The 15184-nt window shown below is 40.8% G+C and overlaps 1 protein-coding gene across 2 annotated transcripts in view; it reads right to left on the bottom strand.

The window, feature by feature from the left end:
• Window positions 1–15184, bottom strand: part of npas1 (neuronal PAS domain protein 1) — a 374233-nt gene that overhangs the window by 142994 nt on the left and 216055 nt on the right. For both annotated transcript variants that reach the window (XM_051934005.1, XM_051934009.1), the window contains one exon: window positions 613–683. In XM_051934005.1, the coding sequence (XP_051789965.1) occupies window positions 613–683 (71 nt within the window). The remainder of the gene's footprint in view (window positions 1–612; window positions 684–15184) is intronic.

Genomic DNA, 15184 nt, shown 5'->3' with positions numbered 1-15184 from the left:
TAATAAATCCAACAGCAATCCAATAATTCACCAAAAACTTCTTAGCACATCCAAACTGAACCACCAGGAACTATGGGAGACCCTCCAGATTATTAGGGTGGAGGGGACAGTTCCTGGCTCTGATTGGCAGGTAGCCCATCCTCTTGGATGACCACCCACACAACACATGGCACATAACACCAGCTTAGAAAATAAAGATACATAAAACATAAAGAATACTGCAAATCCTAACAGAAAGAAGCAGCAACACAAACAAATGAATCAAAAGTGTACAACAAAGACACAAAACAAGCACATGGACTCCCAACCTGGGATATGACCCCAATTGCAACATTTTTGACAACTCTTTACCAAACTGCGTCAGGATTGCTCTGGGCCCTTGTGTGCCTGTGGTGACAGCTGGATGCTTTTGGACTTTGGTGGGACGAGTTCTGTCACACACGAGTCCTAGCTCGGCTCCCGGACCCTACTTGATAGTCCCATCCTTCCTATTCATTTTTCTAACTGGTCACTCATGTTTTACTGATGTTGTGAAGTGGCTGTGCTGCATGGAGTTACACAACTAAGAGTGTCGATGACGTGTGGTAAATAAATCAAGAAGGCTTCTGTTACCTGCAAAAGATGTCCACCCAGCTGCTGCTCAAAGAGGTCACTGACCAGGGCCATCTGGTTCCTCTGTCCGGCTGTAACACAAAAAAAAAAAAAAAGTAAAAAATCAAAAATCTCTTTTAAGATTCGATGTTCACCGTATCACTCGTCTCATTTTTCTTTTTTGTACGCTAGACGACTTTCAAAACACCCCGTAATCGCCGAAGTGTTCCCGTTTTTTTGTCATCATTGAACTCAGTTGGAATCCCCATTAATTTTACTGAATCAGCCCTCAATCTCAGAGTTATCTTTGACTCTAGCATGTCATTTAAAGCGCACATTACAAAGTTGTCCAAATCGTGTTTCTTCCATCTTAAAAATGTTGGGAAATTAAGGCGCTTTCTAAATAAACAGGATTCTGAGAAACTAATTCAGGCATTTATCTCTAGTAGGATTGACTACTGCAATGTGGTGTTCACTGGATGTTCAAATTGTTCTTTATACAGCCTCCAGTTAATCCAAAATGCTGCTGCAAGAATTATTACAAGAACAAGAAAATATGAACACATAACTCCAGTTCTTAAATCCTTACACTGGCTCCCGGTTAAGTTTAGGGCAGATTTCAAAATCCTCCTTTTAACATATAAAGCATTAAATGGCTGAGGTCCAGCTTACTTGTCTGAACTTATCATGACTTACAAACCTGAGCGCACATTAAGATCTCAAGATGCCGGTCTGCTTATGGTTCCAAGAATTAATAAAATAACAGTGGGAGGTCAAGCTTTTAGTAACAGGACCCCTAAACTGTGGAGTGGTCTGCCTGCTATTATAAGAGATGCCCCTTCAGTCTCAGCTTTTAAATCCCGGCTGAAGACTCACTACTTCAGTTTAGCACACCCTGACTAGAGCTGCTGATTAACTGTGCAGACTACATCTCTGTTGTTAGTCATTAGCACTAAAACATACTGTAAGTAACATCCATCCATTTTCCAACCCACTGAATCCGAACACAGGGTCACAGGGGTCTGCTGGAGCCAATCCCAGCCAACACAAGGCACAAGGCAGGAAACAATTCTGGGCAGGGTGCCAACCCACTGCAGGACACACACAAACACACACCAAGCACACACTAGGGCCAATTTAGAATCGCCAATCCACCTAACCAGCATGTCTTTGGACTGTGGGAGGAAACCGGAGCGCCCGGAGGAAACCCACGCAGACACGGGGAGAACATGCAAACTCCACGCAAGGAGGACCCGGGAAGCAAACCCAGGTCCCCCAACTGCGAGGCAGCAGCGCTACCCACTGCGCCACCCTGTAAGTAACATGATAGTTAGAATTTGATACTAATCCTCACCTATCCTGTTTCTCTTCTCGGTACTCAAGTGTGGCACTTGGTGCCATGGCCCACCTGCCAAGTTGTTTTGCCTGCCTAAGGTAAAGTCATCCCTGAAGGAGGATCACAGGAATCATTGGGTAGAGGAGCCCTTTCATCGGATTAGCTGGCCCAGCGCTGGCCAAATGGGGGAGGCAGCTTGATGGCTGAGGTCTCCAGGACTCTAAACAAATCCAAATCATATTTTTTGATATCATCTACTGTTAAATTTTGCTCCATACTTATAAAATTTTTATTTTTATACTGTATTGAGGATTTTTTCTGCTCTGTGTATTGTATTGTATTGACCCCTTTCTTTTTGACACCCACTGCACGCCCAGCCTACCTGGAAAGGGGTCTCTCTTTGAACTGCCCTTTCCCGAGGTTTCTTCCATTTGTCTTCTTAGATAGTCAAGGCTGGGGGGCTGTCAAGTGGCAGGGCCTGTTAAAGCCCATTGCGGCACTTCTTGTGTGATTTTGGGCTCTACAAAATAAATTGTATTGTATTGCATTGTATTACACGATGAATTGGATCCTTTTTTTGAATTGTTTGACACACCCCTTGTAAATTTTTACTGTTACTTTGGACTCTGTTTACCGTGGTCCAGGTGTTTCTAGGCAAAGTCAGTCGGGAGTGGACAACATGTGACATCGGTTGTCCAATTGCATGACGGTTGAGTCGTTGTGACGGCCCTGATCGGCTCCACCCTCCCTGTTGCATTCTGGGAGCCTCTTTGACACAAAACCTTCCATAGTCATAATTGAGATGAGTTGGGCGCAAATGATTGAAAACCATTAGAAGAAAAAAAAAAAGTGTTCAAACATTTCAAATCTTCACTAAATAAATAATCCATAACATCAGTGAAACTGTGTGGAGGATCAATAATGAATAAATAGCTACTAAAAATGAGGTCAAAATTCCATAGCAGGAAACATCTCAGTGCTCAGTGCATCACTTTTAAACTGATGTCTCATCTGCTTACCACGCAACGGGGCCTGGCAGCAAAGGAGATACCCAACCGATAGGCACAGCCAACTTTTACTCCTCTCCATGGCTCCCAGCAGGGTACCCACTCCAAGCCGAGCCTCAGATCAGATCTCCCGCAGCCTCTCCTCGGAAATGTTTTCAGGGCGAGATCCAATCTGTGAATGTTGCAATCGAGCTCCAGCCTCACTGGGCCACATGTTTTGGGCCTGCACCAAATTAATGACATTTTGGACCAAAATCTTTCAATGCCTTTCAGACAGCCTTGGTGTCACAATCCCTCCTAATCCACTAACAGCTGTGTCTGGTGGGCTCCTAGAGGGGCTTAAAGTGGAGAAGGACAAACAAAATGTAATGGCCTTTATTTCACTATCTTGCTCAATTGGGAGAATCCTAACTCTCCTCTTTTCAGTCAGTGGCCAACCGATGTTATATACTACTTGAAATTGGAAAAAAATTAATTCTCACTTAGAGGATCTGTGCAGAACATTTTTAAAACCTCGCAGGATCTGATCAATAACATTTTAGAATAAGCGTTCAAATTCAGGAAGTGGATTCTTTTCCCCATTTTAATTCTATTTACAGTGGAACCTCGGTTCACGAGCGTCTCTGAACACGTACAAATCGGTTTATGACCAAAAAGTTTGCCAAACTTTTGCATCTGTTCACGACCACACACTCGGGTGACGAACAAGCCAGTTTCCCTTTGTATGCGCCAATGATTTCCGCATGTGTTCAGTCTCTCCCTGCACAGCGAGCGAGCGAGCGAGAGAGAGAGAGAGAGAGAGAGAGCATGCGCACGCAAGCGAGAGAGACACATGCATGCGTGCAAGAGAGACACACACACACAGGCGCGCACGAGAGAGAGACACACACACAGGTGTGTGAGAGAGAGAGACACACACACACAGGCACACGCGAGAGAGAGAGAGAGACACACACAGGTGCGAGAGAGAGAGAGAGACACACACAGGTGCGAGAGAGAGAGAGACACACACAGGCGCGCGCGCGAGAGAGAGAGAGACACACACACAGGTGCGTGAGAGAGAGAGACACATACACACAGGCACACGCGAGAGAGAGAGAGACACACACAGGTGCAAGAGAGAGAGAGACACATACAGGCACACGCGAGAGTGACACACACACAGGCCCGCGCGAGAGAGAGAGACACACACACAGGTGCGTGAGAGAGAGAGACACACACACTCAGGCACACGCGAGAGAGAGAGAGACACACACAGGTGCGAGAGAGAGAGAGACACACACAGGCGCGCACGAGAGAGACACACACACAGGCCCGCGCGCAAGAGAGAGACACACACACAGGTGCGTGAGAGAGAGAGACACATACAGGCGCACGCGAGAGTGACACACACACAGGCCCGCGCGAGAGAGAGAGACACACACACAGGTGCATGAGAGAGAGAGACACACACACACAGGCACATGCGAGAGAGAGAGAGACACACACAGGTGCGAGAGAGAGAGAGACACATACAGGCGCACGCGAGAGTGACACACACACAGGCCCGCGCGAGAGAGAGACACACACACACAGGCACACGCGAGAGAGAGAGACACACACACAGGTGCGTGAGAGAGAGAGACACACACACAGGTGCGTGAGAGAGAGAGACACACACACAGGTGCGTGAGAGAGAGAGACACACACACAGGTGTGAGAGAGAGAGAGACACACACACAGGTGCGTGAGAGAGAGAGACACACACACAGGTGCGTGAGAGAGAGAGACACACACACAGGTGCGAGAGAGAGAGAGACACACACACAGGTGCGTGAGAGAGAGAGACACACACACAGGTGCGTGAGAGAGAGAGACACACACACAGGTGTGAGAGAGAGAGAGACACACACACAGGCCCGCGTGTGAGAGCGAGCGAGCGAGCGAGAGAGAGAGTTGGACGCATAATGTAGGAAGGCAGTTAAAGAATGCACTGAACTTGATTTTGTTTTCACTTCTGTTTACAGCGATCGGTTCGTAGCCTGCATTGTTGCAATGTTACTTTTCTTGGTGGTTTATAAAATTACGGATTTTCAAATGTTCATTTTTTTCCCTGTGCTTAAAACTCATCAAAAAAGTGTGTTTAGCCAGCAGTTGGTAGCGCTATAGCGCAAACTATTACAGTGTTAGTTTTCTCTGTTGTTCAAGGTTTTCTCAGTGTTATTCACTGTTTTTAGATTTAGTTTACTATTACGCTGTGCATGCTATGGTTTAATTAACTATATTTGTGCTTAAAAACTTAAAAAAATATATATTTACATACAGTTCGTATGGTCTGGAATGGATTAATTGTATTTACATACAGTCCTATGGGGGATATTGCTTCGGTTCATGACCAAATCAGGTTATGACCAGAGTTTTGGAACGAATTATGGTCGTGAACCGAGGTTCCACTGTATTTACTTACTTATTTTTTCTACTATTAAAGTTTCACTATGTTGGCCTAGCTCTCTTTCTCATGGGTGAGGGTTGACAGGACTTGAACCTAGTTTTGTGAAATTTGACTTGCTTGATTGGAATGTTGATTGAATTTAATAAATTCAATAAAATGTAATCAATGTAAATGTAATCTAATGTAAAGCAAGGCTACGATACGTGATCTTCTCGGAAGACATTTAAAAGACCCGCGAGACAAAAGTGACTTGCCACGGTGCGTCTCGCGGGGACCGTAAACATGAGACTTGGTGCCAAGAGAATTGTCCCAGGGCCGTCTCATGGGGACGTGGAACAGGAGATTCTTGCAAGACACGCCCTACTTAGAAAAGATATCTATAAGAGCACACCCATCAAAAAACATTCAGTCGTGTAAAAGCATGTAGTACACACAGATCGTGTGCTCTCACTCAGCACATATAAAGCGTATAAGGACAATACGGAGAATAGAGACCCAAAGATGTTGGAGAGAAAAAAAGGCAGATAAGAGATTATGAAAGCAGTGGAATTCGAAAGGCTCAAACAAACGATGGCGCGATACACATGCAGAGAAAGTGTACAGAATATGAGAGCAGTAAAATTTGAAAGTATTATAGTGTCCCAGTCAGGTTGAGGTCTTTTTGGTTTTAAGTGACTGTTAGGTCCGATTGAGGGAGGGCGGACTACAGCACGGTAGACTGATGGCGGGGTATTGATTGATGCGGTAACAGGGGGCATTGGAGAGGGTGCTAGAAAGTTGTGTTTGGGGTTAGGAAGTCGGCGATTGTTCAAGTTGCTTCTGTAACCCCAATGTTAAAAAAGTCTGGCCTTGATGCTGACAATCTTAACAATTTCCGGCCTATTTCCCACTTACCTTTCCTGTCAAAAGTTCTTGAGCGTGTTGTAGCTTCCCAACTCACCAATTACCTAACCTCTAATAATTTGATGGAACCCTTTCAGTCTGCTTTCAGGGCGCGGCACAGCTGTGAAACTGCTCTGCTACGGGTAACCAATGATTTGCTTATGGCAGCAGACTCTGGACAAACCAGCATATTAATTCTGTTAGACCTCAGTGCAGCATTTGACACTCCAGTCAGACATGACATCCTACTGTCCAGAATGGAGAACATGCTGGGTATCTCTGGCACTGCCCTCCAGTGGTTCAAGTCCTATCTGACTGATAGGCAAGAGTTTGTTAGTCTTGGCAACAGCAGATCCAGCTCAGCGCCAGTCACACAAGGAGTCCCTCAGAGCTCTGTCCTCGGTCCTCTGCTTTTCTGTATTTACATGCTTCCCCTTGGCCATATTATCCGTAGTTATGGATTGGGTTATCATTTTTATGCAGATGATACCCAGCTCTACTTCAATGTTAAAAGTGGAACTTCATCAGAGCTTTCTCAGCTCACAACCTGCCTTAGTGAAATTAAAACCTGGATGGAGCAGAACTCTTTAAAATTAAATTGCAATAAAACTGAACTCCTGCAAATTGGGACTAAAATGCAACTTAATAAAATGAGCTCCTTCCCAGTCCATCTTGGCAGTGATCTCATCAGACGTGCCTGTACTGTAAAGAATCTTGGTGTCATTTTTGATTCCTCCCTCACTTATTCCGCCCACATAAATCACATTAAGAAACTTTCTTACTTTCACCTCCTTAACATATCACGTGTTCGCTCCTTCCTCTCCTTCTCTAATGCTGAGAAACTTGTCCATGCTTTTATCACATCCCACATCGATTATTGTAATTCCCTACTGGCAGGTGCCCCTTCTAATCTTATATCACAGCTCCAGCTTATTCAAAACTCAGCTGTAAGAGTCCTTACTCAAACCAGCAGCAGCGAGCACATCACACCCATCCTGCTCCGTCTTCACTGGCTCCCTGTGTCATACAGGATTGAATATAAAATCCTACTAATAACCTACAAAGCCTTAAATAACCTCGCACCAAACTACATCAGTGACCTTCTCCATCACTATGTGCCTGTCTGCCCACTAAGGTCCTCTGATTCTGGTAATCTTGTTGTGCCCCTCACTAATCTACACTCCATGGGTGACAGCAGGGCCTTCAGCTGTATAGCGCCCAGACTCTGGAATGACCTACCAAAATTAATCAGGTCAGCTGACTCCATGAATTCTTTTAAAAAACAACTCAAAACTCATCTGTTCAGGAAGGCTTTTAGCTCTACTTGACTTTATTACCCTTCTCTCAGTTTACCTCTCTGTCAAGATGCCAATGTAACCTGTATGTGTCTGCTAGACCATCAATTATGTTGTCTGTTTTTCTCAGAATTTACTGTCTTACTCTTCTTTATTTATTTTTCTGGTTTGTACAATGCTATATACTGTATATTCTGCCGTTCTTTATTATATTCTGTAAGTGCCTTGAGCATGGGAAAGGCGCTATATAAATAAAATGTATTATTATTATTATTATTATTAAGTAAAACTTTTGTGACACTTTATCATGTCAGTCGCTACAGTATCAAAGAAAAGATGTGATGTGAAGAGGTGATTAATCATCAGAACGAGGTGTAACTGAAAAAATAGGACAAATTGAGGTCAGTAATAAAAGTCTTTTCGCATTCGCATCATTCAATGCACAAAACGTGGACTTACACAATAACGGACATTACGCTATGAGAATCTGTGGTCCCGGAACAGTTAAAGAAACGACAAGTTAAATTTCAAAGAATACACAATTCGGTCGGGTGTATATTGATGAAGCGATGCAAATTTTTAACAGGCGACAAGTAAGGTAATGTATATATTCCACGAATAGCATTACACACCAAAGGAGATCGTGATATGCCATTCGTATTAAAATGTTTACAGTTTACCGTGAGAATAACTTTTGCTATGACAATCAATAAATCACAGGGACAAACATTAGAAAAAGTCGGATTATTTATTAGAGAAACAGAAACAATATTCACTCACGGGCAGTTATACATTGCGTTGTCACAATGTGTCTCCAAAAAATATTGTTTTTAATGAAGCTTTAAAGTAAAAGTGCAAATAATGAAATTGAAACAATTCCAAAGAAAAAAATAAATTTAAAATTGTATATCCGATTAACCAAACATAGGGGTTGGCGAACGAAGCAAGCAGGGGGCAAAGCCCCCTCGTATAAAAAAAAATAATAATAATTGTGTGACAAATGTGAAAGTCTGTCGAGTTCCATGGTGGCTGCCAGGGGGCACTGCAGAGGATCGTCTCTATTCACTTCATGGAGACAGTGGATGCCACTCTCTTGGAGGAGAAGAAGAAGAGAATGGTAAATACTCTGTGGTTGTTCTGGTTTGGCTCTGTCCAGTTATAAAGGTCCTGGGAAAAACAATAAGCGGATGTTATATGAACACAGAATTGTGTTGGGTGTGGTTGTGTCTGGGGTTAGGGCTCAGTGGTGCCCTCTACTGGTTACACTTGTCTTACTATTTCTGATATGATTACTAGGAAGGGATATACTGGTTGTAGTATAATTGAACATATTCCCAACGAGTATGCGCCCCCTGGTGGATAAAAGTCATGTAGTCAGTAGGATTGTAGCCATATACTGAGACATGTTTCAATCTATCCTTTCTTTAGTACTAGATTTCCTGCTCTTACTGTGGAGGGATATGTTGGTTTTAGTATGTCCTGGTGTCTCCTCCATGCTCTTGAGACTGTGCTGGGACTCACAGCAAACCTTCTTGCGATGCAACGGATGGATGTGCCATTCTGAAGGAGCTGGACTACCTGTGCAGTCTGAATGGGCTGCAGGTACCACCTCATGCTAACAGTAGTGACAGGGACACTAGCAAAACGCCAAAGTAGAGAAGAATCAGTCAGGAAGGATCAGGATAGAACAATATTGTCTTTGGCCACCATTCCCTTTTTGGGATTTGTCGTCCTGTTGCTTCACCTGTTGTCACTTTCATTTGCACCAAAGCAGGTGAAGTTGATCCACAATCACTTGTGCTTCCTAACTGGACAGATTGAAACCCCTGAAGCTTTATTGACTTGCTGTTAGACTGGGATGATTCCAATGAGTGTTCCCTTATTTTTTGAGCTGCTAAAACCTCCTTATTGTAACAGGACTTTCTCATTTCTTTATTTTAGTGTATCCCTGATATTCTGTATATGCATTGAATTATCATTTTTTTCATGGCTCCGCAATCTGCACTAACCCCTACTTTCTCTGCTGTTCTTTTTCCTGCTTTCTGTGGTGGCGATCTGCGCCATCACCACCTGATCAAATCACCGTGCTGTCCCTACATTGATGGAGTCCCCTGCAGATTTTTTTTTCTCCAGCCCTCTGGAGTTTTTTTTTTGTTTTTTCTGTCTTCCCTGGCCATTTGACCTTACTGTTTTCTTTATTACTTAGTAATGCCTAATTTTATTTTCTTAAAAAAGCACTTATAAAGCACTTTGAGTTACATCATTTGTATGAAAACATGCTATATAAATACATGTTGTTGTTGTTGTTGTGTATAGTCCTGTACTTGACATGCTTTATTACGAGACAATTGACGCCATTCATATGGGAGACAAATAATGGTTTGGCTCATCATTGGATATCTTTCTTTCATAGTTTAAAATAATTTTGAATTAGTTTTATTTTAACATTTTTTTTGTTTACTGTGACACCATTTTGGGCTACAATATTTTTATTATATTTTAACACATTTTTTTATATACTATGACACCATTTTGGCTGAGGTGGGCTGGCGCCCTGCCCGGGGTTTGTTTCCTGCCTTGCACCCTGTGCTGTCCGGGATTGGCTCCAGCAGACCCCCGTGACCCTGTAGTTAGGATATAGCGGGTTGGATAATGGAAGGATGGATGGACACCATTTTGGGATATGATATTTTTATTACTGGTGGTGCAGTGGTAGTGCTGCTGCTTTGCAGTAAGGAGACTGTGGAAGATTGTGAGTTTGCTTCCTGGTTCCTCCCTGTGTGGAGAGCACTTTGAGTACTGAGAAAAGCGCTATATAAATGTAATGAATTATTATTATTATATTTTAACACATTTTTTATTTATTATGATGGCATTTTCGGCTACAACATTTTTATTATATTTTAACATATTTTTTTATTTATTATGACGGCATTTTCAGCTATGACATTTTTATTATATTTTAACACATTTTTTTAATTTTTATGACAGCATTTTGGGGTACGACGTTTTTATTATATTTTAACACTTTTTTTATTTATTATGACGGCATTTTGGGGTACGACGTTTTTATTATATTTTAACACTTTTTTTATTTATTATGACGGCATTTTCGGCTATGACATTTTTATTATATTTTAACACATTTTTTTAATTTTTATGACAGCATTTTGGGGTACGACGTTTTTATTATATTTTAACACATTTTTTTATTTATTATGACGGCATTTTCGGCTATGACATTTTTATTATATTTTAACACATTTTTTTAATTTTTATGACGGCATTTTGGGGTACGACGTCTTTATTATATTTTAACACTTTTTTTATTTATTATGACGGCATTTTGGGGTACGACGTCTTTATTATATTTTAACACTTTTTTTATTTATTATGACGGCATTTTGGGGTACGACATTTTTATTATATTTTAACACATTTTTTTATTTATTATGACGGCATTTTCGGCTACAACATTTTTATTATATTTTAACACATTTTTTTTATTTTTATGACGGCATTTTGGGGTACGACATTTTTATTATATTTTAACATATTTTTTTATTTATTATGATGGCATTTTCGGCTACAATATTTTTATTATAATTTAACATATTTTTTTATTTATTATGACGGCATTTTCAGCTATGATATTTATATTATATTTTAACATATTTTTTTATTTTCTATGACGCCATTTTGGGGTATGACATTTTTATTATATTTTAACACATTTTTTTATTTATTATGACGGCATTTTGGGCTACAACATTTTTATTATATTTTAACATATTTTTTTATTTATTATGATGGCATTTTCGGCTACAACATTTTTATTATATTTTAACATATTTTTTTATTTATTATGACGGCATTTTCAGCTATGACATTTTTATTATATTTTAACACTTTTTTTATTTATTATGACGGCATTTTGGGGTACGACGTTTTTATTATATTTTAACACTTTTTTTATTTATTATGACGGCATTTTCGGCTATGACATTTTTATTATATTTTAACACATTTTTTTAATTTTTATGACAGCATTTTGGGGTACGACGTTTTTATTATATTTTAACACATTTTTTTATTTATTATGACGGCATTTTCGGCTACAACATTTTTATTATATTTTAACACATTTTTTTTATTTTTATGACGGCATTTTGGGGTACGACATTTTTATTATATTTTAACATATTTTTTTATTTATTATGACGGCATTTTCAGCTATGATATTTATATTATATTTTAACATATTTTTTTATTTTCTATGACGCCATTTTGGGGTATGACATTTTTATTATATTTTAACACATTTTTTTATTTATTATGACGGCATTTTGGGCTGCGATATTTTGCTCGTTTTCCAGGACATTCCATATCATCCATTCTTTGACCGTCATACTTGCCTTGCCCCTTATTTTGGTATTACTTTGATTTTTCGTTTCAGCCATCTTTCCATTAGAATGATCTCTCATTACCCTTTTGCCTGTAAAGTGATCGTCTTCTGCTTCTTTGCCTTGTGCTCACAAGAGTTCTTGGACTTTGCCGTTTTGCCTTTAGCGCTAACCGTTTCTTCTTCTTGCTCTCTTATCACTCTACTCACAACACGAGACTTTGTACTGATGCTTTCAAGTGAGTGTTAAAAAGCATCTGGTTGTCTGTGATGGTTCAGAGTCCAAAGGCTCAGACGCGTTATTGAACTGTTTGCATCGTTATGTCTCTGCCAATGTTCTCAGACTCATTTTTTTCTGTTTATTTAACTTATTTGTTCTTTTTCAAATATGATTTTATGCATTTTGTTATTAAGTCTGTTTTTGGATTTGTCCTGTGTCAGCAGTCAACACCCGACTCAAAATAGTCCCTGAGTAGTTCGTAAATCAAGGATGGGCATAATGGGCAAGTGAGAAATATCAACCGGGTTCAAAACTCCAAAGTGCCTGTTTATTAACCAGAGTCCACATAGAAGGTGGAGCGCAGAGCAAATAAAGTCCATAAATAAGCCATTATAAAAATCAGTACACTTGTGGAGGTTAAAAAAAAATGAATCATAAATATTTTAAAATATCCAATTTGACAGATCCTTAGGTGACTCTTTGGTGACCGAAATAGCAAAAATTCCACTTAATCCAAATTAGGGTCAGGGGTGGGGGGCTTGATTATTTTATTTTTGGACAATGGGTTTCAGAAGTGTACCACCCCTCCACCCCATCCCTTAAAAAGCTAAATTGTCCTATGTTCTCTGAATTTTCATATATCTCCTTCTTATGAATTAAGTTCATTTCTATTAAGTTAACAATATGTAAGTAAGCAGCTTTATTTGTTACCTGTTTGTGCATACTGAGATTTATTTTATGACGGGAGTCTGGAGATCAGAACATAGACAGAAACTCATGGCGAGATTGTAACCAAAGAATGCAAGTCGATTGATTGTCGAGTTTAAAACGTAAAGTCAAAGGTTCAAAGAAATCAAGACATTGGAAAATCATGAAGTCTTTGAACAAGAATTAAAGTCGAGCACCAATAGTGTCTTTATCCAGTACTCAGATACATCACAGATGCAAGCACCACTCTTTATGTGTTTTATTACGGTGATGACACATCTCACGCCTTCCTGGGTGGTCCTGGGTGTCACACATATGCACATGGTGGACAGTTTACAGGCTCAAATGGTGCTCTTCATCAGCCAGACCACCTGACCCTCTCTCCTCTTGTTCCTGTGCAGTTCAGCAGAAGGCCACGCCTCTCAGTGACATCACCACCGGTCCACCCACTAACATCTCTTCCGGCCAACCCTGATGATATCCCATTCCTGACACATCAGTTCCTGTTCCGGCTATCCTGACTCCACCTCTTCCTCCTATCCACCATATTTATAGAACAGACACACCCTGTTAGTTCAGTTCAGCTGTGAACTCCGAACTGTAAAGACGTGCTTCTTTTCTTTTGCTGATTTTTCAGTATACGGGATGGCCATCCCCAAACATTTTTCTTCTCTGTTGCCTTATTTTTTACCACATGGGACAGATTTCTATGACAACAGTTGACGCCATCGCTCCCAAATTATAACACTTGTATTAACTCTTTTAGGGCTAATATTTTTTTGGTTCTTTTCTCCCAGGGCTGAATATTTTTCCAAAAACTAACTTTTTTTAAAAAAAAGAACACAAAGCAATGGTTTAACATATCAAATCAACAAAAAATACTTACTTTTGACACATGTTACTGTCTTGCATGTTGTATGAGTCTGCATACTCTATGATTTCACATCCATGTTACACAGCAAAGTCCTGCCAAGCCTGATCTCGCTCAAAGCAGCCAATTGCATGCCTTGCCACATTGCACTCCTTACAATACGTGTTGCACTGGTGTTTCCTTTTCAGTTGTCTGTTGCTGCACTTTCTCACATATATTGTTAGTGTGTACTGTAGAGAGACAAGTCACCCGTCTGACATCATGCCATGCCACTGCCACCAACTTTTCCGCCCGCATGAAAACTGCATTGTCACCTCTTTTGCTCTTCAGCCTGTCTGGCTTCAACTGTGAAGGCCTGTGTCTCCTGTTCACCCTCACTGTGCCACAAGCTCCAATTCCCCTGCTCTGTAGCTCCATGGACAATTCTGGTCATACAGTAATCCCTCCTCGATCGCGGGGGTTGCATTCCAGAACCCCCCGCGAAAGGTGAAAATCCGCAAAGTAAAAACCATATGTTCATATGGTTCTTTTTATATATTTTAAGCCCTTATAAACTCTCCCACACTCTTATAAACATTTCCCGCACAATTATACAGCATAAACCCTTTGTATTCTCTTAGATACTAGGTAAGATTCATTGAAATTATGTATGTAAACACATTGTTTGTATACGGTAAAACCTAAATATTATTTTAAAGATATCGAGCGTCTCCGATATCACATATGTTACAGCCATTACGACAGGCAGGCCACCAGCAATAAATACGTACAATGCAAGAAAAATTGTATACAGTAAAATGACACTAAACTATGTACATGTAATAAGTACTGTACGTAGAAAATTAATTATGTTACTCACCAACAATGACACGGCGACTTGTCCGATAACAATGAGTTTAATTTTACTGCACAACAAAGGAGAGCGTTACAGCTCTTCTAAAGGAGCCTCTTCAGGCGACTGTGTAGCACCGCCGTTGTTCTTCTTCCATCACTCTTCAATCCAAATCCCTAAAGCAGATTCCATCCAGACTACTGCCTTATCACGTCCACTTGCAACTCGTTTTGCACCCTGGTTAAAGGACACTGCGGCCGTAGATCTTATATGCTTTTCCTCCTTTTTAAATAAAAAAGAATCGTGGACTCATTGATGCCGTAATGGCGTCCTGCAGCAGTGTAGCTGTTCCCTTCCTTCAACATATCCAAAACTTTTACCTTTTCGGAAATCGTTAGCATCTTCCGTTGGCGCTTGGGCACGGCCCCTGAAGCAGTAGCAGGAGCACGTTAATGCTGAATGAGTGAGATGAGACTTCCTAGTTAATGCAGCACTCCGTCGCTGAGCCAATCAACAGCACACAGGAACTTAACTGCGTGCTCTGATTGGGTAGCTTCTCAGCCATCCGCCAATAGCGTCCCTTGTATGAAATCAACTGGGCAAACCAAC

Source organism: Erpetoichthys calabaricus, chromosome 1, assembly GCF_900747795.2.
Source record: "Erpetoichthys calabaricus chromosome 1, fErpCal1.3, whole genome shotgun sequence".
NCBI classification, from domain to species: domain Eukaryota; kingdom Metazoa; phylum Chordata; class Cladistia; order Polypteriformes; family Polypteridae; genus Erpetoichthys; species Erpetoichthys calabaricus.
This window is presented reverse-complemented; position numbering and strand designations above follow the sequence as displayed.